The sequence below is a fragment of the Thermobia domestica genome, chromosome 14 (assembly GCF_964235325.1).
Source record: "Thermobia domestica chromosome 14, izTheDome1.hap1.1, whole genome shotgun sequence".
Taxonomy (NCBI): domain Eukaryota; kingdom Metazoa; phylum Arthropoda; class Insecta; order Zygentoma; family Lepismatidae; genus Thermobia; species Thermobia domestica.
The window spans coordinates 135811506-135838094 of NC_137467.1; the positions used below are offsets into that span (position 1 = coordinate 135811506).

General features: G+C 36.2%; 1 protein-coding gene across 6 annotated transcripts in view; it reads left to right on the top strand.

The window, feature by feature from the left end:
* Nucleotides 1–11611: 11611 nt before the first annotated feature.
* Nucleotides 11612–26589, top strand: part of LOC145670333 (BBSome complex member BBS7-like) — a 97316-nt gene continuing 82338 nt past the window's right edge. For 2 of the 6 annotated variants that reach the window (XM_081738861.1, XM_081738867.1), the window contains exons 1-2: nucleotides 11615–11683; nucleotides 22543–22816. In XM_081738861.1, the coding sequence (XP_081594987.1) occupies nucleotides 22715–22816 (102 nt within the window). In that variant the 5' untranslated portion in view covers nucleotides 11615–11683; nucleotides 22543–22714. Of the gene's footprint in view, nucleotides 11769–15106; nucleotides 15802–22542; nucleotides 22817–26589 lie in introns of those variants that run through there. The other 4 variants (XM_081738863.1, XM_081738862.1, XM_081738864.1 and 1 more) reach the window with 4 other exon arrangements.

Consider the following 26589-nt stretch of genomic DNA (forward strand, 5'->3'; position numbering starts at 1 on the left):
ACAGACATATCGCGTTCGCGAATCTTGTCATTTAACCCTTTCGTGCATAACATCCACTAGAGTGGACACTGCTGATTGGTTACGATTGTGTTCTGTCGGAACCCTCTACTCGCAACCAAGTGCATTCTTTTCCAATAAAAGCTACCTGGGTGGCCTGACGCTCTGAATTTTTCTGCCACCTAGCGTGAAACTCTGAAAGCAGGGGTGTGACGTCGTCAGTGCACACTTGAAACAGGCATGAAAGATTCGTGGCGAGTTCTTCTGAAATATCTACTGACATCTTCTATGGGGGTGTGCCAAGCAAAGTGGTATTTTTTCTTTTCTTTGTTACAATGTCTGAAACAAGCTGACATTATGACATTATCTGTTTTTGTTCTTGTATTTGCAAAAATCAATCAGACAGACATGTTCCATGTAGTGGACAGTATGCACTTGAAGCACATTTGTCTGCAATAATCTGTCCACTGTAGTGGACTTCATACATCTATTGAAGATATGATTGTTTTTACAAAAAGTGGTGTTTGCCACTCACAAAAATATAATTGGAGCCTCTATGCAACCAATGAGCTTCTTCAAGACTTCTGACTAATATATGTGTGAAATCTGGGTTCGATTTCCAGTTGATGTCACTGAAAATTGGTATGTTTAGAACACCTCCCAAAAAGACCATCTTTCCTGAAATCAAACTGAAATCAGGAACATGTAGACCTACACACAAACTGCCTTGAACATATGTTACTCAGTATATTGAGGATGACGGAAGTGAATCAGCATAAGAGAGTGAAGAAAATGAAACTGAAGACCCTCCTCTGAATAGAAGCAACCAAAGACGACAACAAGTAAAAGAGAGTTGGTCAAAATATGGCAATAAGTTTTCTCAAAATGTTTCTCCATTTCTTAAAAATAACAATGTAAATATTACAGGAAAAATGAACAAATTGATTTGTTTTCGCAGTATTTACAGATGACGTTGTAAATGACATGGTTTCAGAACATTCTGTATGCGAATCAAAATGGGAAGGAACACGACAGTGTTGGTCTTACGTTGAAGTTTAAAGTTGTAAAGTTGTAGTTGACGTAATGTCAGTAAACCGGTTTGACCTCATATAAAAATATCTTCATTTCTATGATAATTCACAGCCTCGAGATGCGAACGACAGACTTTATAAGTTATGATATGTACTGAATAAACTGAAGAAGAGATTCGAATTTGCTGTGAATGATGAAGAGTAGGCCTATCAATGCATTGCCGGGCAAATCATGCCATTCAAGGGTAGACGTTACGTAAACCAATATATATCCACGAAACCGAAAGCTTGAGAATGAAAATTCCGGGAAGGTCACAGAGTAGTGGTTACATGTACGAATTTGTTGAATATGTTGATTTTTAACTCTTGTTACTTGTACCAAAACCACTTTGGCAAGTTTTCTACAATATAACGTTTATTCCGTTTATTTTTAGTGTAATTTTGCAAACTTTATGTGTCACAATTCAGAAATGATTGTCTTACCAAAAATGCATTAAGTCAATTCAAGGGACAGATAAAGATAATAATTAAATTATGCTAAGAAAATATCAAATTTTAAAATTTTCGATTTTACATGTCATTGTACATCAAGAACAATTTGTAAGAAAAAATAATCATCACATGTCAATGAGAACATATCTCATGCACGAAAGGGTTAAACGAAAGACACTAACAATTCAACTTTAACTTGCAATTACATTGTTAACAATAAATTCTTCAGTTTATATTAATGATATTGCATTATCTGTTTCCTGCATCACATTGTAAATATCCTTCCTTTAACCATCACTAGTGATGTGAGGCGGAAAATTTTCCGCTATATTTTTCCGGAAAATTTTCCATTCTAAAAAAATATCAGTAATCAAGTAACAATTCCTCAGCAATTATGAAATTGATTGAATTCATGTATAGAAATGTTAAAAACTGAAAGATCGTTTAAAGAATCTGAAAATTTTCATGGCTCAGACAATTTTCAGTACTATGTAGGAACAAGTTAAATAATTTTTCATGAATCGAAATATTTTCTGCCTTATATGGAAAAATTGAAGAATTTTTTAGGAGTCGGAAAGTTTTAATAGATCGGAATTTTCATAGATCGGAAAATTTTCATCACGATGTAGAAACAAGTGGAAAACACCTTTCATAGGCGTGACACTTTTGGATATTGTGTATAGTGATGTTAGGTGGAAAATTATCCACTATATTTAACTGCACATAGAGCTACAAAATTGAATTTCAGTGGAGGAAAGTTAGTCAGCAACAAATTATAATTTTCCAATTAGCTTCCGGGAACCGAAAAATTTTGTATTTCAAGTTGGGAAATAAAATTTTACACAGTGTTTCTCTCTCTATATAGAAGAAAATTTTTCACCTCACATCACGGTTAAACAACGATGTAGGAATAAGTGGACTATTCTTTTACGAATCGGAACATTTTAATCACTGTACAGGACAGACAATTTTTCGATTCATGGAAAATTGTTCCACTTGTTCCTACATAGTACTGAAAATTATCTAAGCCATGAAAATTTTCAGATTCTTTAAACGATCTTTCACTTTTTAACATTTCTATATACGAATTCAATCAATTTTATGAATACTGACGAACTGTTACTTGATCATTGATATTTGTTAAGAACGGAAAAATTTCCGGAAAAATATAGAATAAAATTCTCCACCTCACATCACGGCTAAACAACGATGTAGGAATAAGTGAAGTATATTTTTACGAATCGGAAAATTTTCCGTTTCAAAATTTCCCGGAAAATTTTCATCACTGTATAGGACACAATTTTTCGATTCATGAAAAATTGTTCCACTTGTTCCTACATAATACTGAAAATTCTCTAAGCCATGAAAGTTTTCAGATTCTTTAAACGATCTTTCACTTTTTAACATTTCTATATATGAATTCAATCAATTTTCTGAATACTGACGAATTGTTACTTGATCATTGATATTTGTTAAGAACGGAAAATTTTCCGGAAAAATATAGAAGAAAATTTCCCAACTCACATCTCAACTAAACAACGTTGTAGGAATAAGTGGAATATATTTTTATGAATCGGAAAATTTTCATCACTGTACAGGAGAGAGAACTTTTCGATTAATGAAAAATTGTTCCACTAGTTCCTACATCGTACTGAAAATTGTCTAAGCCATGAAAATTTTCAGATTCTTTAAATGATATTTCACTTTTTAACGTTTCTATATATGAATTCAATCAATTTTATGAATACTGACGAATTGTTACTTAATCACTGATATTTGTTAAGAACGGAAAATTTTCCGGAAAAATATAGAAGAAAATTTTCCACCTCACATCTCGACTAAACAACGATGTAGGAATAAGTGGAGTATGTTTTTATGAATCGGAAAATTTTCCGGGAAAATTTTCCGTTTCAAAATTTTCCGGAAAATTTTCATCACTGACCATCACACATACATGTATGAAAAAAAGAGAAACAACAGTGAGGATAAAAGGATGTAGAAACACTCACTGTTATCCTTCCCTCTCCGTCTCTTTCTCTCAGTCTTTATTTTACACACAGAGAGAAAGACAGCTAAAGAAAGAGACGAACACGAGATCTAAGCAAGGAAGAATGTGGAGGAAACTGAAAATCAATAGATTAACCAAGAACAATTTCATTGATATTACGATGACACATTGTTACTAATCTCTGGATTGTCCAGTGATTTGCATTTCCTAGCCAGGGCATGATTCTGATGGAAGTATAATTAGAAAAGAAGCAAATTGTAGCTTCGCTGAAATCGAACCTCGATCTACAGATTCAGACCACAACGTTAATTGTTATACTACATCGGACATAATTCTATCTTTGCTAAGATCGTGTTATAATTGTATTCATCAGCCTCAGAAAAAAAAATGAATTTTACAACAGTGGTATCTGAAAGTTTTATTCAGTGGTTCAAATTCCTCACTACTTGGTGTGTCTTTTTAGAAGCTATTCTAAAGTCATGCTCAGGTTGAAGACGTGTAAGACAGCTTGATTGTTTTCTTGCAAATTCTATACTTTCGTCATTTCACGAAGAGCAGTTATTATTGTTTTATTAACTAGTAGAAAAATATTTAACCAGACCAGGACTCGAACTTGTGTCTGTGGTTCTGTTTTTGAAAACAAAGATTTTAACGATGAGCTGTTTTTACAACGAAGAAATATGGCCAAGATTTGTCTTCTTAAAACACCACCAGATTGAGTCACGCTGAATGGATAATTTTATTGTACGTTAGTGATTTTAGATAAGATTAGATTGGTTATGTTACTAATGAAACAATCTACTGCTTGCGTTCGGAATGATATTGATTTCCGTCAATTTCGTAACAGAACAAGCTTGTACATAGATGGTTTGCTTTTTCTAGCATTAAATCGAGAGTGTGTATTTTTATAGTGTAAAAGAAGTATAAGAATTCAGTTTATTAAAACAGCTTTACTTACGTATGAAATTCATTTATGTAAACTATTCTCATTACTAGAGCCCGGATTTCCATGCACAATCAAACCCCAAAATATGCACGAAAAATATATTTAAAAGATATGGACTAAAATATACATTTAAAAATGTTAACATATGCACTGAAATATACGTGTACACTAAGAAAATAAAATAGTTTCTTACAAAAATATCTTATCTTAATGACCTCTGTTGCAATGAACTATTAACGTCTTCCTTAGGTTTTGTTCTGTCAACCCTCTGGGTTTATCAGTAAAAAACGTTTTGTAGGTCGAAAAGTTTATTTCTACATCAGCAGAAGTCACTGGTGCACGTGAAAGACACCAAATGTCTTCCTGTGTTACGTTATCTTCCAATTCCATATTTTCACCATTAAGTACATTTGCAATGACACAGATTGTTTTGTACCCGGGATTTTTGGCTAATACTTTGCAAAATCCATCTGACGCTATTTTCGCAAGACCGTGAGTTGTTTTTCTGGACAAAGTCTGCGATAATTTGCCCAATAAGGAGAGTGATGCTACAAAGCATTGTTACGGAATTCCAACTGTCTGATAATTTCAGGTATTCTCGAGAAGTGGTTGTGTATGTGCTTAAATTTGTTCTCAATGTCACTTGTAGAAAAACATTTTTGAGATATATAAATAACGGCTGCATCATCGGGACTTAGTTAGTCTACAATTGTTTTAACTTGATTTAAGTTATCTGCATAATACAGCACAGCTTCTAGCCACGAGTTCCACTGGTTGAGAAGGTACTGGAATATTTTTCGCAACTTCGCGAAAGATACGTACACGCGATGGAGCTTTCACAAACTTTACATATGATAAAGCGCGTCTATGCTAGATATTAGCATCTGATTGTTTCTGCTACGCAATGAAGACCGTGTGCAAGGCAAGTCAGATGGTCTAATTTAGGATAGGATACAACCAGGGCCGGTTTTCCCAATATGCCCGGGCCTATGGGCGCAAGCTCCCAGGCGGCGCACGGCCGAGAGAAAAAAATTTAAAAAAATATCTAGAAATAAAAATAAAGAGCCATAACTTAACATATTTTTTGAATTGATTAAAAAACATCAGGCTAATAAAGCATTCTGATTTTGAAGTTTATTGGAACAAATAATTGTTGGTAAACTTAAACTATTTTTCAACATTATGCATCAACTTCGTTATAACATTGATCTCAAACACGGGAGAAGTGGCTGTAGGGATGTCGTTGAGCGGTACGCATCGTATTGCAACTGCCATTAGGCTGGCTCGGCGCTACTGCTCGGAGTGATTAGGGGCGCATGCGCAGTGTACGTGCCAATGTTCAAATCACTGCTCCACAGGTATTACAGAGTTTTTTTTAAAAAAAGTTTATTTGCCCAAATGGCTAAATTGAACAAAACCAAAGTTATTCACCAATCTTTTGTTAATACATTAACGGTATTTTGTTAAGCCCAGAACCAAGTAAATTCCTCAAAAAACTTGCAATGATAAAATTGCATCGTGGAGTGGTGTTTAAGCAATTAACATATAGGCCTGATATTTTTTTTAATAAAGGTTTTTAGGAAAGTAACTTTAACCAGACTAGGGGGCGGAAAATATTATTGGGCCTAGGGGCGCCAAAATGCTAAATCCGGCCCTGGATACAACACTTTCTTCTATTATTCTATACAACATTTTATTCTACATCTGCGTTTACAAAGTGAATCAGTTCACTTTAAATATAACCTACTTTCTTGTGATATACTCTCAAATATGCTAGTATGAAATAATAAAATTCGGAAATTTGCAGTATCCTGCAATGTTTACGAAATATGCATGCGCATCGAAATTCATTGAAAATATGCACTTATATGCACCATCACATGCCTCTCAAACGAATCCTTGCAAGTCCATAGGAAAGAAGAAAACACTTTCCATACGTTCCTGCATATTACTACAAACATGCATTTTGCATTTAAATCCGGGCTGTACTCATACTATATTATTTGCATCATTTTAAGATTCGTTTTGCAAATGATCAGTGGTGTTATTCAGCCGGTTCGCACCTGTTCGGGCAACTTCACGTAGCAGAATCCATTTTCGGCAATCGAAAATAAACCATGTAGATAAGATTTCTATATCTCTTTTGTACTTCTATTACCATAGCAAATGTGTACATTGCAAATTTCAGCTGAAAGGGAAAGCTTGTAGAATACAAATTTTTCATAGTTACAATTGACCTATTTGAAGAACATTACTTTGCTCTGTACATACGAGATGATTAATGCAGGGGGTGGGGACGGTAAATTTTATTTTAAGTGTCTTCGTTTTTAGAAATTCTTACATCTACAGGCTTAAACGTACGATCTCTCAGAAGAAGATATAGACGTTTATTCCTTAATCTCAAATGCTCAGATATCAAGAATGAGAACTCGGATTCTATGAGTGTAGTTTTGAGGGTTATTTATATTTCAAACTCATACATATCAGTATCAACAATTGTCGATCCATTGTTAGTTGAAGGTCTTTTAAATAATCTTTGACAACCATCTACCTTGGATAATTCGTTTCCAAGATATTCGAAGTGTAACGTAATTTCGTCACACCATTTGCATAAGTATGGTGTATAGGTAGCTACATATCGCAAGAGAATTATATCTATCTATTTACCTATCAGTCTACTATATCTCTTATATATATATATATATATATATATATATATATATATATATATATATATATATATATATAGAGAGAGAGAGAGAGAGAGAGAGAGAGAGAGAGAGAGAAAGAGAGAAACAACACCGACAACGTTTGAGAGATGATTCCTGACACCAAGATAAGACAAAAAGTATAGACCAACCTGGGTGCACATACGCTTCCTTTCGGAGTTGTTTTCAGCCACCGAAAACATGCAGTAATGAATTTTAAATGTCCATAGCTCCAAAACTATGGGACCTACCGTAGTCGGATCACAACTTCACTTGGAAACTAATGTATGTGCTATCCAAAAATCCAAGTTTCAGTATCCTAAGATAATCAGGTAAATAATTTAATAGAAGGAGTTTGGCTACGGGCAAATAATTTGAAGTACTCACCAACTACCTCTATAAAAATTGTAGCGGAAGTACCACTGGATTCAGATAATTAGATATTTAGATAGGGCACATACTAGTTCCTAAGTGAAGTCTTGACCCGACTATGGTAGGTCCCATAGGTTTGGAGCTATGTGCTTTTAAAGTTCATTTTTTATGTTTTCGGCAGCCAACTCTGAAAGAAAACATTTGTGCACTCAGCTTGGTCTATACTTTTTGTCTTAAATGAGACGGTATTCGGTCGTGTGCCATACCGCCTCTGGTTTTTCAGTAATGAGGGCATACCGTCTCTGGTTTTTCAGTGATCACGACCATATTTAAATAGCCGGTATGTTGAGTCAAAATCGTAATAAAACATACCGCCTCTGCTTTTTTCCCACTTCGAACATTGCATAGAACCGGTTGTTAAAAAAATAGAATAACTACTGGATATGACATGAGAGAGGGGTTAGACTGTTTGGGCCTTATGCAGAGTCGTTTTGACGTCTGATGAATGTCCTACTACGGGTTTGACTAACGGATGGTTATCAAAAGTGTATTCAGAGTCTCTGATTAGGACGTAGAACTTGACGAAGTTAATCACATGTGACTAATTAATCTGGAGCAGAGACTAATCTTTTACCCATGGTTTAGCGTGCGACACAACATTTCGTATTTCGTAATTCATGTATTTTCATTTTTACAGACTACGCATGCGCTCACCCAGTGACGACGCCAGAGGGGGGCAAGGGGGGCGAGCGCCCCCCTAGTAGCTACTTCTGCCCCCCTGACTGCCACTTAGACTGCTCCCCAAGACTCCTACAATCAATAAACTTTCTACATGTAATATTTTATATCAGTATCATAACCAATCTCATTGTCAAATTGTAGTTTACTTTCCATGCATTTACTATGTGGCAGGTTAGTCCTCAAGCTTTCTTCTTTGAGCGTCTGGGCATGCATGCATATTTCTGTTTTCTAATTTAGCGCCTTTTGAGGTAAATTTTAGTTATATTTCTTTCTTATGATTTTTAATTATTGTGCCTAGCGAACAATACTAGATTTGGTTGATTTGTTTTCTTCTTATTGGATCAACTTCGAGTGGAAACAAAAGAAAGGCAAAACCAGTTACGTAACTTGTTTGTATTTATCCAGGTTTTAAGTTTTCAGTTTCATATTTCGTTTTATTTAAAGGTTCTATACTTCTTTTTTCTGAAACATTGTTCTCGGCTTTCAGTATTCATAGGATGTGCTTATAACAGCTTAGTTTGCAACTACCAGGGTTTAATTTTTTGAAGGGGATGAAAAGAGTTGTGCTTTCCCTTCCTGCAAATAATAATAAATTTATGGAATTAAATTGATTCCCAATAAAACTTATTGTCAGATTGCTAATCTTTAGTTAGTAATTGGTTTATACTAGTGCTCCCTTACTTATTTTGTTTCGAAGTACTGACGTGACGTCTACCATATTGACTAGGAACTGCTGAAAAATTCGTAGCCCAACCCAGAAGGAGTGCACGTGGATGGGTGAAATTTTACTTCTTCTACACTTCCCCCGAGACTCAATATACTATCTTGTACAGTATTCCAGTTTTTGCAGAAAAGTTAAAAAATCTGAAGATTTCCTCGCACAACTCTTCGTAGCACTACTCTTATCAGATCTAAAATGGCGTCCTTTCAAGTGTTATTTAAGTTTGGGAAATAAGTACAAGTAATAGTTAGACGGAGCTAAATCTGCGGAATAAGAATGATGATCTAGACATTGAAATCCTAGATTATGCAATGTTAGTTGTGTTCGCAGGGACTTGATAGATAGATGTATTCTCCTGAAGGAACAGAATTCCTTTCTTTTCATTTTCCGCGGCGTTGAACTTAGAATTTTCTTTCAGTTTTGTAAGTAATGTAGAGATTCTGGATTAAATTATTGACCGTTGCGGAGGTAGTCTATGAGTACGCCTCTATACTTATCCCAGACGAATGTTGCAGACAGTTTCTCAACCTACTTCTGTGTCTTGAACTTCTTGGGGCGAGGGAGAAATGAGTGCTACTACTCCATTGACCGTTGTTTCGTTTCAGGATCATAGTGGTAGAACCATATTTCGTCCATGGTTACTATTCTTAAGCGAAATTGATCAGCATTACGGTCAAATTGGAAGAAATTCGAAAAAAGACTTCTCTTAATGCTGTCACTCTTTTATTCTCAGGGCCGCGGTGGCTCAGTGGTAGAGCGTTCACCTCTGGTGTTTGGGGTCCCGGGTACGATCCCAGCCCCCGCCAAGTGAACTTTGTGGTGGACAAACACCGTGTGCGTGGGTTTTCTCGGGGATCTGTTTCCTCCCACTTTCTTCATTCCACCATTTCATTCATTACTTATCATCACCGTCTCCTTTAGCCTAACCGGCATAACCGTGGGACGTAAACCTCAAAGATTTCATTTTTTCTTTTATTCTCCTGACAGATTTTTTGAGAACTCATTATGCCGAGAACTTGCGCATACCCAAACCATTCTGAATTATGCTACCGACGAGTTCCAAAGAAATGCCCAGAACTGAGAAAGCGGGGTGCAGCCAGATTTCAGACTATAATAAGTATGTCGTGAGTGTACTATACGCTTTAAAAACTATATAAATAATAGCTTAAATTATTTTTGTCACTCAAAAACTGAGGTGGCCTAGGCCCTCCGGCCCCGGGCTATATCCACCACTGGCTGAAATGCTGTAAATTTCAAGAATAACGTCACAAATTGCATCCATGATTTCGGGAAGAGTCAGTGCTTTTAATCATCCTGGATGTAAAGCATAATTTGTTGAGAAATCGCTACGTTTATACTAAGCCACTTACTTCTTCACCACTATATATAACGGAGGAGAGTCCCGTGGTGTTTCACTGATTTCCTAATTAATTTACTTCGGTGGCTTTCCTTGGTGAAACAAAAATGTTATAACAATTAGGATCTGAATGTTCGTGAAATTCGCTGTTTGGACGCACATAATCACTTCAGAGGCCTGAGAAACAATAAAAATTTCATTATTAATATGAAAATTTGTATTTGTACATACAGAGATATGTTTTTCTAAACTATGGTTTCATTTTTCTACCTAGTACCTAACTTCCTTCTGGATTGCACTACGACATTTTCAGCAGCTCCTCGTAAATTCTCTTTCTCTCTCTTTATATATATATATATATATATATATATATATATATATATATATATATATATATATATATATATATATATATATATATATATAGAGAGAGAGAGAGAGAGAGAGAGAGAGAGAGGGAGAGAGAGATACAGATACAGATACACGTAGCATTGTAGTACTAGATGCATGTGTTACTTGTTGCATACGCGAAACTAATTCAATTTATGTTTAGGCTTCAAAAATTTCATTGAAAAATATTTCATGTCAGACGTTACTTATTTGTTAGTTACAAATTTTACTTGAAGTAAGTTTAATTTATAATCATATAGGTCTAATATGAAAACAGCAATGAAATACAAAATGTAATGTAAAATAAGTCAAACGTAATAAATATGTCATTTTTGATATGGCAAATAGCCGCCCCCCCCCCGAAAATGTATCTGCCCCTTCTTTGCCCCCCTAAGAACTTAAAGCTGGCGTCGTCACTGCGCTCATCTAATTTTCAGTAGTTGCCATATTTATTTTTTTCACCCGATGCACTAGGGTTATATAAGTTAATCATACCCAAATCATAATTTGAGTTGTACTCAAAGTTGACTGAATACCAAAAAATGCACTTCCTTAGTAAAGAGTTAGTATGCGTACTAACTAGACTGTGACTAACCCTCTATTAACGAATCCTCTCTGAATACCGCCCATTATGTCTGGGTATAACAAATAGTTCTGCGGACTCGATTTAACAACCGGTTCTTGCGAAACGGTGCAAACCGGTTGAATAGCACCACCGCCAATACCCAATAACAGATATACCTATTATCGCAAACTAAAACGAAGAGTTTGCGTTACGTTGACGCAAATCATAATTGAATGAATTCAATGAAAGCCGGCCATGGTAGAATTTGGCAACACTACATGTAGGATTGGTTGCCATAGCGACATGGAATTTTGTTTTAGTAAACATTGTGTTCTTTTATTTTTCTCTTTGGAATGTATGTTGTTATTTACTTGTTTATTTTTCTTCATTGGCTGAATTGTTTTTTATGTGAATGTAATAAATATTCATCAGACAAAAGTGTAAGAAGGCATGCTATACCTTGCTATCAATAGCTCCTATACAAGTCGATTTTCACGTATAGGAATGCGCTTGATTATAAAACGAGTGATGATTACATGTACACTGAAAGGATATGAATGATGAGTCTGAAAAAGAAAATGGAATATATATTCGAAATCAACAGTTATCATTCATTTCAAGGCTGAGCACTAGTTCTGTGAAGTGTGCATTGCTTGTTTACATTGCTTGCTTGTTCATTCAGTGGCGTAACTGAGGGACATGCAGGGGCTGGAGTGCCTGGGGGGGGACGCAGAATTTGGGGGCCTACCGCGAAGAAAATGCCATTAACTATAAGCTACAATTGGAAGTGAATGGGTATGGAAAGGGCCCAAAATTAATCCTGCGGGAGGGCCCGACATTTTTAAGTTACGCTACTGCCTTCATTCATTCATTCATTCATTTTTTTCCCCCATAAAATCCACTGTTTGTTCCATGTATCGTGGGCATTGCTCGAGCAGACCCTTCTACCAAATTTTCACACATGTATTGCATTTTCCGGTTTCTTTTTGCAGAACATGCACTAAATGAGGAGCTAGTGCATAAACCACGAACCAACTTGTGCAATATGGCCACTAAAAAGCACGAATGCTATCAAATCGAGTCAGGACTCGAGCGCAGCGGTGTGCGTCCGTAGGGAGCAGGCGCGTCAGCGACGGGGAGTATACGCATAAACGAGGATAGTGGAAAAATACATAAAATATCCACAATAATTTTCATCTTCAGAAACATTTAAATGATCATAATAATTCTTACCTTCAAAATGGCTTCCTGCTTTCCCGTGTACAAATGGCCCGCTGCGAGAAGTTCCTCTGTTCTGAATTTTTACTTTTCCACACTTCGCACAGTTAATTTTACTTTTCAACATACCATAAGACTGCAAAAACTTTATTATATGACGTTCTTTATCACACAATTCTTTGTAAGAAAACCATATGTTTGCATTACATCCATCGCAAACGTTTATTGCGACGCAAACAGAACAATCCCGCTGTTTATTTCCACCTTCGCACTCTTGTATTCTTCCTCTTCAGTAAATAGTTACACTTAGAATACGTTCACTACAATTCAAAATGTATTTCCATAAGATATCCACTGACAGTAATTACTTACATTCACACTCTGCTTCTTTTACGAAAAATGTTTCACGTATTTTACCTATAAATTTTGTGTTTGGTAGAACCGTCTGCTCGAGTGAACTCTTATCGTCTTATAGGGACACTGCAGGCCGGGGTGCAGATTAACTTTAGGAGAACTTAACCGTTAAGAGTGCAAAGATATGCAATTAATTATATGCGCCATAATAAGGACAAGTACGAAAGATAGTCAATCTGTTTGCTAGGTGAAGGGGGCAGGCTCAGTGGTATAGCGATCACATCTTGTGCTTGGGGTCCCTGGTTCGATCCCAGCTCGCGCCATGTGGACTTTGTGATGAACAAACACCGTGCTCGTAGGTTTTCTCGTGGTTCTTCCGTTTCCTCCCACTTTCTTCATTCCACCATTTCATTCACTTCTCATAATCACCGTCTCCTTTAGCCTAACCGGCACAAACGTGGGACGTAAAACTCAAAGATTTCATTTCATTTCATTTCTGCTTGCTAGAAGGTTGCTACAAGCAATATTTCTAGCTGTTCAGGGCAGGACGAAGTTGGTAGGCCTGTATTAATGGGCGTTCGTGGAGAGGAGTCAACAAGTGACGGCAGTTATCCGCATTAATGAAGACAATTATGTTAAACATGCACTAACCTGTACTATGTGGTTGTTATAGAAATGTGCAAATTTCTCTTCAATTTATTTTGATATTTGTTAGTTCCGCAATTACCCATACTTCTTATACCTACACAATAGAATATTAAGTAGGCGTATGTGGTTTTACCTCTGTGATTGGGATATCATGAGTCAACATACTGCTTTCATCTTCAGCTAGGATGCATAATGGCTTCCTTATACAGAATTCCGTGACTTACACCTTCCATTTTCCGGCATAGGTTTAGTTTTGAGGGCCATCCTTTTTTAGTACGAAGGTTATGTTCCATTGCTTGCTCACCTAATATTGATCAATACGCGAACTCATATAGTCCAGAGTTTAATTTCGTTTTTCTTCCTAATTAATCGCCCTACACTGATGAAGATTATTATCTTTTTTATTACTCTCATAAGATTATTATCTTTTTTGTTACTCTCATGTTGATGTTTCGTGTGATTTCTGTTCATTTCTCCGTAAATTTTGTATTTCGGAATCGTCATCTGTGGCAATTAACCCCATTGCTTACATACTGTTCTATCTACATGCTATTATATATTCCTTCTGTGTGTCTAACAAATAATGGCTCCGCTATTCAAAATCGTTACAATTTAGTATTAAAATATTAAAATTAGTAAAGTACACAGGAATATCCCATTAATTCATAAAGGAAGTAAATTATGTGTGCAGGTGACAGTTCTCAAAAATAAAAAGGTGGAAACAACCTAAATTATGTAAGCGCTAGTGTAATATAGACATCCATAACAGGTGCACTATACACAATTTCTACTCTTCATGCAGCGTATATAAAAAAATTCTACTATATTCTTTAATGTAACCTCTTCAGCGTGCTGACTGACTATGCTTCACGCTTGTCTACGTTCTTTCAGCCTTCAACTCTTTAGAAGGGATTATGATTTTTAAAAAAGATCGCGCAAGTATACCTAATGAAAATGGAAAGTTGTTAATAAAGTTAAGACATTTAAGGGAGGACACTATACAGAGTGGCCCAAAAGTAGATATACAGTCCTACAAAGTATGACATTTTAGTTTATTAAGATTAATAGTTTATTTGCTTCTATTTGTTCCAAGCTTAAGGTACGAGTGAAAAGAGATTAAAAACAAATAAAGTAACTGCAGGTCACTGTTTGTATGGATAACAATAAGTAAATTATATAAAATGCCATGGACCGGTCAGTACGTGACTGTATACCTACTTTTGGGCCACCCTGTATTTATATTCAAATAGCGACCCCCATATTTATCAGCTGCATACATATTTTTACATTTAATCTGTTTTCTTATTTTATTGATTAATTTAATTAATTTATTTATTTTGTTTAGAAGAAGAAATATACACGATACCAATGTCTAGTTCAGTGTATATTTATGTGACGGCCAATTGCATAGTAAGGGCAGAACAGAGCAGGGGCGAATCCAGGACCGACTTCTGGGGAGAGGGGCGGTGGGTTGTCATACTGCTACTTTTAAGGGCTCCAAACTTTGGGATGGGTTTTATTTATATATATAAAATAAGAAAGTTTCCTTTTCTGGGGGGGGGGGGGGCAAACGCCGCGATCCCCCCTGAATCTGCGCCTGGAACAGAGTACAGTAAAGTAATGCAGAGGAACCTACTGAATTATAGAGAGCTCTCTTCTATGTGGTTGTTCTCTGGTTTGATCTTATGTCATGTGATTTTGTGATAGACAGGGGCGTGTAGTGCATATTATCGCTGTTACCGTCGGTAACGATAAAAATATGACAATTTTCCGTTGTTTTCATATGTCTCTAAATTTTATCATCAGTATGGAAAGATGTTTACATATTTTCTTTTTTCAAAAAAAAAAAAAAAAAGTTCGGACAGCCTATGTCGCATTTACAATGTGAATGAACGCAACATGCCAGCGCCAAATAGAAACATACTGTTGTTGAAACCACAGATTTCAGAGGTAACGAAAACCCCGATAGCGGCCATTCACTCCAGCAGCATCTTTTAGCGTGCCAGCCAGAAGCATCCTGCGCGCTTGTATTTGGAGTTTCGGAATGGCCCTTATGTTACCATTCGGCTGAGTGGATCAGGAAAAAGTAGGAACGTTCCCTGTCAAAACAAGGAGAATCTGGAATATCATCAGCATGTTTATTCTACTCGCTCTCCTCTCGCTATAGAGGATCGAGCTGGCAGTGATTCTACTATACTGTTTCGTTTGCTTTCCCATTCCAAGGATGGAAGCTTGGCTGTAATTTTCGTATTTGTAAGGTTATTTCATTGTTTTAACAGCATACAATTTCAGACAAATATAAGTAGCAGGTTTTTCATAGTAATAACATTGAACACCTCCTACTGTGAGACTGTATGTTCCGAAGAGCATTATTTATATATTAAAATATCGTTTTCACATGACTATGTTAATACGTTATCTTTAAATTTGAATAATATACTAATAGAGAATAAAAAGAATATATTCAATAGGATATTCTAACAAACAAATTTAATATAGGTTTCCTTTGATTATTATTATTATATTATAATACTTATTATTATTTAGGATTTATGGTAATTACGTTGAAAATATTTTGTTTTTAATTTAGTATAGAATACTTTCGATTCTGCAAATTTCCAATTTTAGCCTCTAGCCTACTAGTTGAATTTGCACTTTGATGTAGTTTGATGTGTTGAAAAAGAACTGTGCAATCGTCTTCATCAAACCGTAGTTTGTCTGTTTCAAGTTGTATTTGACCGTCTGACTAATATTCAATACGGAAAACGTGTTGCTCAAACATAAGATAGAGCTTCGGTTATGGTTGGTGAGGTAGGAAGCTGCAGCGTCTTGTTAAACAAAAGTAATCAGAAGTCTAATTTTTTCATTGTTATGCCCACAGGCTTAATTTAATTTTAGAAAAGTCCGTTGACTGTACAAAAGGGTGTAAGTTTTTTTTTTTTAACTATGTCGTGACTTGCTTCTTTTTTCTCGAAATCTTCAAAAAGAACAAATACTTTGGACTATGTAGTCAACAAAAGTATCCCAACAGCCTCAAACACAAGGTGGAACTATAGAAGTAGCATAAATGATGTGCTGTATAGCTTTAAAGATGAACTGTTAGGACTCTTTAAATCCATGACGAAAACATCGACGAATGGAATTCTAAAACCGGAGTTCGTACAGCAAAATTCTATCAAATCTTTCAAAGTTTTGACTTCAACTTTTTATTTGAACTGTTTTATGTTATAGGATCAATATAAAAAATCTGATTCAATATCTTACAAAAGAAAATTTATGATGTAAGTTACTGCAGTAAGAAAATAGATTATTTTGAAGAATATCTAACAAGGGAAGGTCACGAACTGACTCCGCTGAGATCCCAACGAGACCATTATGTTTGCATTTGATATAAGACGAATTCCAAAGTTATACGTGCCACCGGGCAGGATATCGTGAGTTAGAACATATTTTGAAATGTAAAAGCTATTAGCTGGCTGAATAGTTTGAACCGGTTATTTGTTCGGAAACGGTTGAGTAGATGGAAAACTCGACGAACACGTATCTCATCATTTTCAAGGGCATACTTTCTGGGGTAAAAAAAAATTTGCTCCAGGGTCTCAGACGGGATCCAACTCAAAAGTTTCAAATGGCAAGGGGGATCAAGTAGCATATCATTTAAAAGCTGTTGTGAAATGAAAGAAGATGAGTTCACAATGACGGAGAAATTTATGTGTGATACAATCAGGATTGAAAATGAAAGTGAGAATAAGAAAGAAATAAGAAATAATCGAAATGGTAAATGAATAATAATAATAAAAACAATATTAATCTCCATTCTACGATGATTCCATTCGTGCTGCGGCGGTTAGAGCTGCCGCCCGGAGGCAATAACTTCTGTACTTTGGTCGGGTCACTCATAGATCTCGGGTCGAATGGATGAAGATGCAGCATAATTGTTAGCTGTGATTGTCAGATGCAACATAATCGTCAGCATTTATATACAAAGGCATTTTTCACGATGACAACCATATTGGATGAAGATGCTGCGTCTTTGACTTATTGTGGATATCTACCTGTACTATTGACAGTAAACGTAAATGCCACATTTCCCTTCCTCATCTTCAGTCGTTTGAGCTGAATATGTGTGTGATTCATGTTACGGCATTTTGAACTCAAGATGTTGTGTTTTGTAACATTTTGTATCTTTTCGTCATCTACCCTTACTGATCAATATTCACACCAAAAATTTGATTTTCCTAGCTTCAGCAGTTTGGAGTGCCCATACTTTCGACATAGGTTTTAAGCGGCCATCATGGATTCAAAGTGTCCATAGACTTTTCAATTAAGTTTGTTTACATTTTAACCCTTTGTCATTTTGCATAGGTTATCATAGAGAGCCGAAATTTTGCTCCATCTTCTTTCATTTAAGAACAGCTTTCAAATTATGTACTACTTAACCCCCTTGCCATTTAAAAACTTTGAGTTGGACCCCTCCTGGGACCCTGCGAGAGCCCTGGGACAAGACGTTTTTACTTTAAATCGTGGTTCTTTAAGAATAATGCCACACGCGCTTTCTTGTTTTCACATTTGTCTTTCCATTTCCGATTTATAGGGGTAACCATGGACTTTTCAATTAAATTTTTGTTTACATTTTGACCCGCCACCATTTTGCACAGAGTTGTCGTAGAGAGTTGAGACTTGCTCCATCTTCTTTCATTTCGCAACAGCTTTCAAATGATGTGCTACTTAACCTCCCTTGCCATTTGAAACTTTTGAGTTGGACCCCTTCTAGGACCCTGCGGGAGATGCAGGTGCGAACTTTTTTACCCCAAAAAGTGTACCCTTAAAAATGATGAGATACGTGTTCGTCGAGTTTTCCATCTACTCAACCGTTTCCGAACAAATGACCCGGTTCAAACTATTCTGCCAGCTGATAGCTTTTACATTACAAAATATGTTCTAACTGACGATATCCCGCCCGGTGGCACGTACAACTTTGGGATTCATCTAGTTATAACATATCAAATGCAAACACAATGGTCTAGTTCGAATCTCAGCGGAGCCAGTGACCATTCCTTGTAAGATCATTGAGAGACGGTTTCGATTATATTTATTAAAAAAAAAAAAAAAGAAAAGAAAAAGAAAAAGAAAAAAAACACCTGAAGAGCCGCTCTTTTCAAAAAGATCAAGGTAATTGAAGTGGGGTTTTACCCTCCTAAAAAAATTCGTTGCCAATACCTATAGTTTAAAATTGTTGATACGTTGAGAAAAAAGAAGTACTAGATTTTCTGATATTGAAAAACTGGAGATACGTACTTGTAATATCAAAAACCGGTAACAATCGTCAAAGTGTCACGGCACGCCACTGGTGATGGAGAACATCGTGTCAGTGGATTTTCTCAGTTTCTCCCACATTTTCATCCAACAATTTTATCATGATCATTCACTTCCATTAGCTATCCGTCTCCTTTAGTCTAAAGAACATAACGATAGGACATTAAACTAGAAGATAATACTTGGACTAATCTTGGAAGTCTTTGAAACGTTTTTGTTTTCATACTTTTCTATCTTAGCGATGGACGTCATGTAATGGTTAAAGCTTGTTGTTTTGAGATAGACCCTCTGAGGAAGATGAGAGTTCCCATTGAAAATTTCGGGAATCACTATACGACAGACGTGTACCAAGATTAGTTCAAGTAAATATCGTAAATATGCGTCACCTTAGTGCCATAAGTTCTTAGAATAATGCAATGTTACTAGGGTAGTTTGTTTGCAACTAGCTGAAATAACCGTTCTTCGCACGGGTGAGTAGGTTTATGGGAAATGTTTGAATCCCGTTCTTCTGTAGAACACTTATTTCAATGAAAGTGTAATGATTCTGGCATAAATATATAAATACCCAACCCCCACAGAATACCTGTTTAATAAAATTAATATGATTTAAAACGTCAAGCTTGAAGTGGATACGGTCTTCCAAAAGTCATTTCAAATCAGTCATACGTTTTCTTGACCCGGAGAACTATAAACTCGACACAAATCTGTCATCTTTATCATTTTATTTGTCACCTCCCTAACCCATTGTCTATAAACAAGGATAAAGTTGTGCTTAAACGGCAATGGGAGCGTCACTATTGATTTCAGTGACTCTGAAAATTATGAATTCGACACTAATATCGGTCATTTTGAAAACTTTCTGAAGGCTATTGGTATAAATCTCTTGATTATTGTACTCTTGCGAGGATACTGCTTTCGAGGCTTCTCTCTGAGAAGTTGCGATCAGTCTTCAGGATTATGAGTCTGAAAGCAAAGGTGCCACATCAGGGGTGCCCAAAACAAAATAGGATGAGAACCACTGCTCGGATTTACACTGAATTTCGGATATTCAGCACCTGATCTGAAAAGGATATTCCTGGAATATTCTGTGCTATATTTATAGTTCAGGTATCTTGGAAAACGTCAGTCAAGATGACGAGGAGCGTGTATTACCAACTCCGAGACGTTAGCCACTAGACCACAGGGTCAGTATAGCACGGTTTGACGTTTTAGTGTATACACGACTTATTAAAATTTCAACATGTAGGTAACCCGGCAACACTGCTACTATCAGAAATGTGTTACCAGCTCTACAGCGGATGCTGGAAGTGTCCCCTGTTTTAATACAAACACTGGTTCACACGTTTCACCAGGTTGGCAGCAACTTTACGAAGATTAGAAGTGTTAACGTTCTCAATGGCACTGCGAATGTTCGTTTCCAGGTCTTGAATAGTTCGAGTATTGTTCTTGTATACCTCTTGCTTTAAATAGCCCCATAGAAATGAATAGCAGTGTTACCGGGTGCATATAAGTAAAAATTTTATGATAATAATTTCAACGTTGTTTTTCATTGTTTTCAGGAATTGCATAATGTAGACATATCCTTAACACACCTTTTGATGCACTGAGACATCAGCAAAGTTGCCAATTCAGAGTGTTAATTTATGAAAACTACGATTTCCCTAGTTCCCCCTTACAGAGGCCTCATCTGATTAGTTATCGGTGAAAATGAAAAATGAAAAATTCTTTTTTCTGCTTCATAGTTTCCAAGCTACTCCAACTAAACAAACTGAAAATTAACGACAGAACATCCATACGTATGAGTTATGAGTCAATTTACATATTTTGCAAAAAAAAAAAAAAAAAAAAAAAAAAAAAAAAAAAAAAAAAAAAAAAAAAAAACTTCGGTTATATTTGGCAACACTATGTGGTTCCTAGTGTACTTCAATTGTTGCTTATGAGTTTACAAATATATACACTTCAGGTTCAAAAGTTCTACTATCCCAAACTCTGGGTTGCATTGTATATTGGACACCCTGTACTTCTTATAATAAATGTACAAGGAATACTTATCTTGAATGATATTCTTTTCAAACACTTTCTCGAAAACAACCAGGCGATTTTGGTTATATTTCATAAATAAATATATTTTTTTTAAATTTTCCTATAATGATGCATAAATAACTTTCATGAAATGTCCACAAGGGATAATTTATTCTTGGGTTGACAGTTTTGTAAAATACGAGTTCTGTAATTTTGTTATGTTATTTAACTATGGGAAAACCTACAGGGGTAGTTTTCCGGAAACGTCTTTTAATTTTGTTAGTATTTTACAAAATAATAATAATAATCATAATAATAATAATAATATCTCCAGCACATGATTTAGCGAGAAAATTTAGTGCGGTGGCGCGTACCGTTTATTTATTGACAGTATAATTTGCTCAGGTACTTTCAAAATTACGCCGAAATTAGAGTATCTCATTTAAAGACTTACTTAACTTGTAATCTGTAAAAGATACTATGGAAGTAAGACACCTCTAGGGTGAGAGAAGAGAATGATGTAAAATAATTAAACTGACCTATATTGGTATCGAATTCATAGTTTTCGGGGTCGCTGAGATGATTAGTGGCACTCTCGATACCATCTAAATGTCTGAGTTCAGCCAGCATCGGTGAAAAATAAAATGTCCAAAATAACCGACATTGATGTCGAATCTGCAGTTTTCCGGGTCGCTATTCCGGGCCGATTGGTGACAGTCCTATTCGTTTAATTCCAAATTTAAGGCGTTGCTCGTCGTTAAGTATTGTACTCAGTTCTTTATTTTCAAGTATTTTGCGTAAACATTAGTCTTCCCGTGCGAAACCGAGTTTGTTTGTTAGTTAATAATAAAAGTTAAAAATTCTTCTTATGTAATCATCTGAATGTTAAAATGGCACTTCGATGTTACGTTTCAATGACTCATCATCTTTTTCATGCGTTTTTTTTTTTTTTTTTTTAATCAAGAAATTATGCTATTTGTAGAATTACATATTTTGTCAGTTTCCTCCATTGTAGAAGAAATGTTAGTATTCCTTGAATCACTGCTTCTTGTCAAAAACCATTCCTTATTATTATAATTTCTTCCTAAACAACAAAACCAATAAATACCTCTGTTGTATTAAATGCTTTATGTTGTTATTGATAGCATACAATACTTTCAGCCGACAAGAAGGATATCTATGCTCAATGTAATTCGATGTTTTATATTAGAGTGAAGTGATTTCAGTAAAGTTGGAACTCACATATTCAAAATCAGAATCTTCTTGTGTAGTGAATTAGTACGACATAGATATTTATTGGTTTGTTCTTATGGGAGTAATGATAAGAGGAAGGAGTGATTTCTTATATGAAATTTTAATAGCAATGATTCAAGGAACGTTAACATATTTTTCTACAGTGAAGGAAATTCATAGAAGTATGTTATTCTACAGCAAGCGTAATTCTTAACAGAAAAGTAGCATATGAGGAAGATGATATATGGTCATTGAAACGTAGCATCAAGTGTATCAAATAATAATTATTATTATTGTGATAATACTAGTCCAATACTCATTTGGATTTTACTCAGCTGCTTTTTGTGAAATCTTATTGTTGTTAATTGTTACACCAATAATGTATTTTGTTCCTTAGTTACATTTTTTTCTCTCTCTTTACAGGATACGAATTTTATGTTGAATTAATATTTAATATCTCAGTGAGAAAGGATAAATGTATTATGAAAATTAACTAATCCATCCAACAGTATAATGTGTCGTTTTTAACAGGTAGCTCCCCGCAGAACTTTAGAATTACGAAGTGATCAGGGAAAAGCAAATCAAAGATTATAAAATGGAATTAAATCTTTCAAGAGTGGACTATACTCTCGTTGGTCTGACTTGCAGTCAGACTATGAAGCTTTTGCCAAGCTCTGGACCAAAATTGCCCCAAAAGGTACGTTTATATATATATTTTCAATGTAATTTTCCTGCAGGAGAAATTTCTTTCTTTCTGACAGTTCGTTATAATCATAGCAGCGAAGTGTATCAACTATATACAACCCATACGGTAGTCAAAATATGCTCATGTGGACAAGCTGGAGTCTCATACCACCGTGTGTGATCACATGAAAAAAATTGTCAGAAGCAAAGAAATTTTTTCTGTAGTATAATTACCAATATAGCTCTAGGGTTTCTTCGTGGTTAACGAATTAAATGTTGATCCTAAATTATCCACGTACAGAATGCCAGTTCTTTCTCTTCATCATTTTTAGAAAAGCTTTATACTTGTTGGGAATGATAAATACGAGTCCCCGGTTCATTAATCTTCTCCACACAATCATGTGAGACCCAACGTGGATGTGACATCCAATGGCAATGCGCTTAATACTTGATCTTGGGCTGCATTTGACAAATTTACATATATGCTGACATTTTTGAGGTGCCATTCTCGTTTCACTCTCTCCAAAGCAATTCTAGCAGTGGACACTGCGAAGTTTCTCGACGGACTGGTACACTCTTCCGAACATTATATTCGGAGTTTTACGGATTAGAAACGACGTTTGGACTACTATTCCATGGCTTGGTGGCTGTTTTCATTGCAGTACTTATTAATAAATATTATGTCGTTATATTCTTTATTTTTAAATATGACTAGCATGATTCAGCACTTGAACGCAAATTACAATTTAACAAAAAAAAAAAAAAAAAATGTTGCCGTTGTTGAGGTCCTATTAATCATGTGCTCGCAGAGAGGAAACGAAATTACGCACGTGCCTGCCAAGCGATCGGGAGTTAGTCTGATCATTGATCGATCTTCAGTAATACAGGCACGTTGCGCACATACAACAGTGTCGAAGAGAAATGGAGGTATCGAAGCAGCTTGTCCGCGTGTGTTTTTTGTATGACTTTAAAGAGAGCCTGTAAGCTGCCGCATATACCAGGTATTTGGGTAAAATGCCGTTACTAGATATTGGTTCCAGAAGTTCCGTTTGGGAAATGTTAGCCTTTCTAATGAACCTCGCAGTGGACGACCACATGTATTGGATGCCCTGAAAGCAGTCATCAAGGAGGACAGTGGACACACTTTGTTGGCAGCCAACAATGAACAACTACTGACAGCCTGTTTGTCCTTGCTCACTCGGCACTTAAATACATGCATTTTTGATCGCTTGCTCACTGGTGACGAAAAGTGGATCCTCTATGACACTCCCAAGCGCACCATACATTGATTGTCGCCACGTGACCCTGTTTTTCACATTTTGTGACCATCTCTGCACCTACGAAAGGTTATGCTCTCAGTATGTTAGAATTATCGGCAAATGCATTACGAGCTCCTTCCACTTAGTCAGACTACCACTGCTTACTTCTACCCTCAGCGGTTCAATGGGTGCACTGTGCATTGCGGCAGAATGAGTCGGCATTGATGAATTGCAAGGTGTGCTGTTCCTGCCGACAATGCCAAGCCACATGTGGCGAAGTGGATCCGGGAGACTCTTTAGCAATTCGTCTGAAAGACACTGTACCATGCACCATATTCACAGTAGTTTGCACCAGTAGATTACAAACTATTTCGCTCCCTCGACAACCACTTCCGTGGGAGATCCTTCGTTTGTATTGAGATGAAACGAAGTGAAGGTGAAGGACCAAATTATATATGGGGTTTAGGTTAAGTGATGTAGAGAGATCAATGAGTTATATGACGTCCTCGAAAGCATCCATTTCAGATTTGTGTCTTTTTTTTTTTTTCTTTTTGTACATATTATCACAGAAACACACCGTCAACGAACTGTATAAATTAAATGTTAAAATTATGAGCATTTTTCTACGTGCAGCATGATGGATTATTCTTAATGCAGTGAAACTTCCCTTAACGGACACATCCGTAAAACAAAACAAACTTTTAGTGGTAGTGGTGGCTTAGTGGTAGAGCGCTCACCTCTGGTGTATGAGGTTCCTGGTTGGATCCATGGCCAAGTAAGTTTGTGGTGGACAACATCGTTTCCATGAGTTTTCGGGTATTCCCATTTCTTTCCATATTCTCATTCCAACAGTTCTTCCAACAATCACTTGCCTTAATCATCATCTCCCGTAGACTAAAGAGCATAATTGTTGAACGTCAAACTGAAAGATTTCATAAAACAAACTTTTTTTTTTTTTTTTTTTTTTTTTACCACGGAATAAAATATATGTATTACTATAGAAGATAATCCTCCATTTTACGAACACGAACAGTCTTTTTTTTTTTACCCCGAAAGTTAGTATTAGTAGCCTGTTTATAATGGACAACAATTGAGCGACGCGGAGAAACAGAATAGTAAGCGCCACTTCCGGTGAAATTGAGTTAGTTGATGGAATTAGTTAGGATCTAACTACAGAACATTATGTAGACAATTTTATTTTGGAAATTTATCTGCAGATGGCAGGAGAAGCTCGAGTTGAGTTGAGTTGATTTTAGTTTAGCGTCCCGTTCAGCAGCAAGGTTATATGAGACGTGGACCTACTGATTAACATGGAATCCGAACCACATGAGCTCCCGCCGGGAATCGAACCCGGGTCTTCCACGCCAAAGGCGCGTACGCTAACCGCTTAGCCACAAGGAGCTCGCAGGAGAAGCTTGTTTGGTATATGTCATTGCATTGCATTGCATGGAAATGTTGAACTTTCTTTTCCAGTTTACTGAAAAATTAGAATGATACATACTGCTATATTCTTAGGAGCCGCTCAATTATTCTCAGCTCATATATTTAAATCAAAACACTTTTTTTGCAATTCGAAAATTAATCTTCAGTTTATCCCTTCAACTGATCCAGCAGTAACAAACAAATTCCGATCAGAAACTAGTGTTCACAGGACTATACGGCAGGCAACTATTATAATTTTTTTCCAAAAGGATTCCATAAGCCATCATGATTGGTTAATTCTGTCTGTATTTTACATATTTAGTAATAACATTATATGTTCTTATTCAGTTCATTTTACATATATAGTCAGTAAGCGAATTAAGAGACTTTTATTTAAATGAAAATCTTTCCACTTCCAGTTTATGCCGGGTAGGCTAAAGGAGACGGTGATGATGAGAATGAATGAAATGGTGCAATGGAGAAAGTGGGAGAAAACGGGATGATCCAGAAAACTCCCCACGGAGTCCACCACAAAGCCTACTTAGTGCCAGCTGGAATCGAACCAAGGATCCCACGCACTAGAGGCAAACGCTTTATCTTTGGGCCACCCGCGGTCCCCAGGACTTTTATTGAGCTATGACGTACTTTAAAAAAATATATCACACAAGCAATTTGCAGTACACGCCTATATATATAAAAAAAAGAACACCCTACAGCGATACTTTCGTCTTTACAGAGGAGGCATTCCCTTGTAGGTCCCCGCGTACCGTAGTCGCTAACGTTCTCGTCTTTGGTGCGAGCGGTTTCAGATTTGATTCCCGGTGGGGACACTCGGTCGAAAAAATTTAAAAGCTTTTTCAGACCAGCCATCCTGAGGTTATCCTGGGCTTTTTTCATTTACACCATTCAAATGCCGGGATGGAACCTCATTCATGTCCCAAACCGCTTCTTTCTTTCCCCAATCCTTTCTTCCTTTCTGTTTTCTCGGATAGAGTAATCGACGAGGGACGTCATCCCTCATACATGACGGACTAACATGGCCATAGAGCCGAAAGCCCAGAAATTTTAACTCCTATTCCTAATCCTTATTCCCTTGTAATACGAA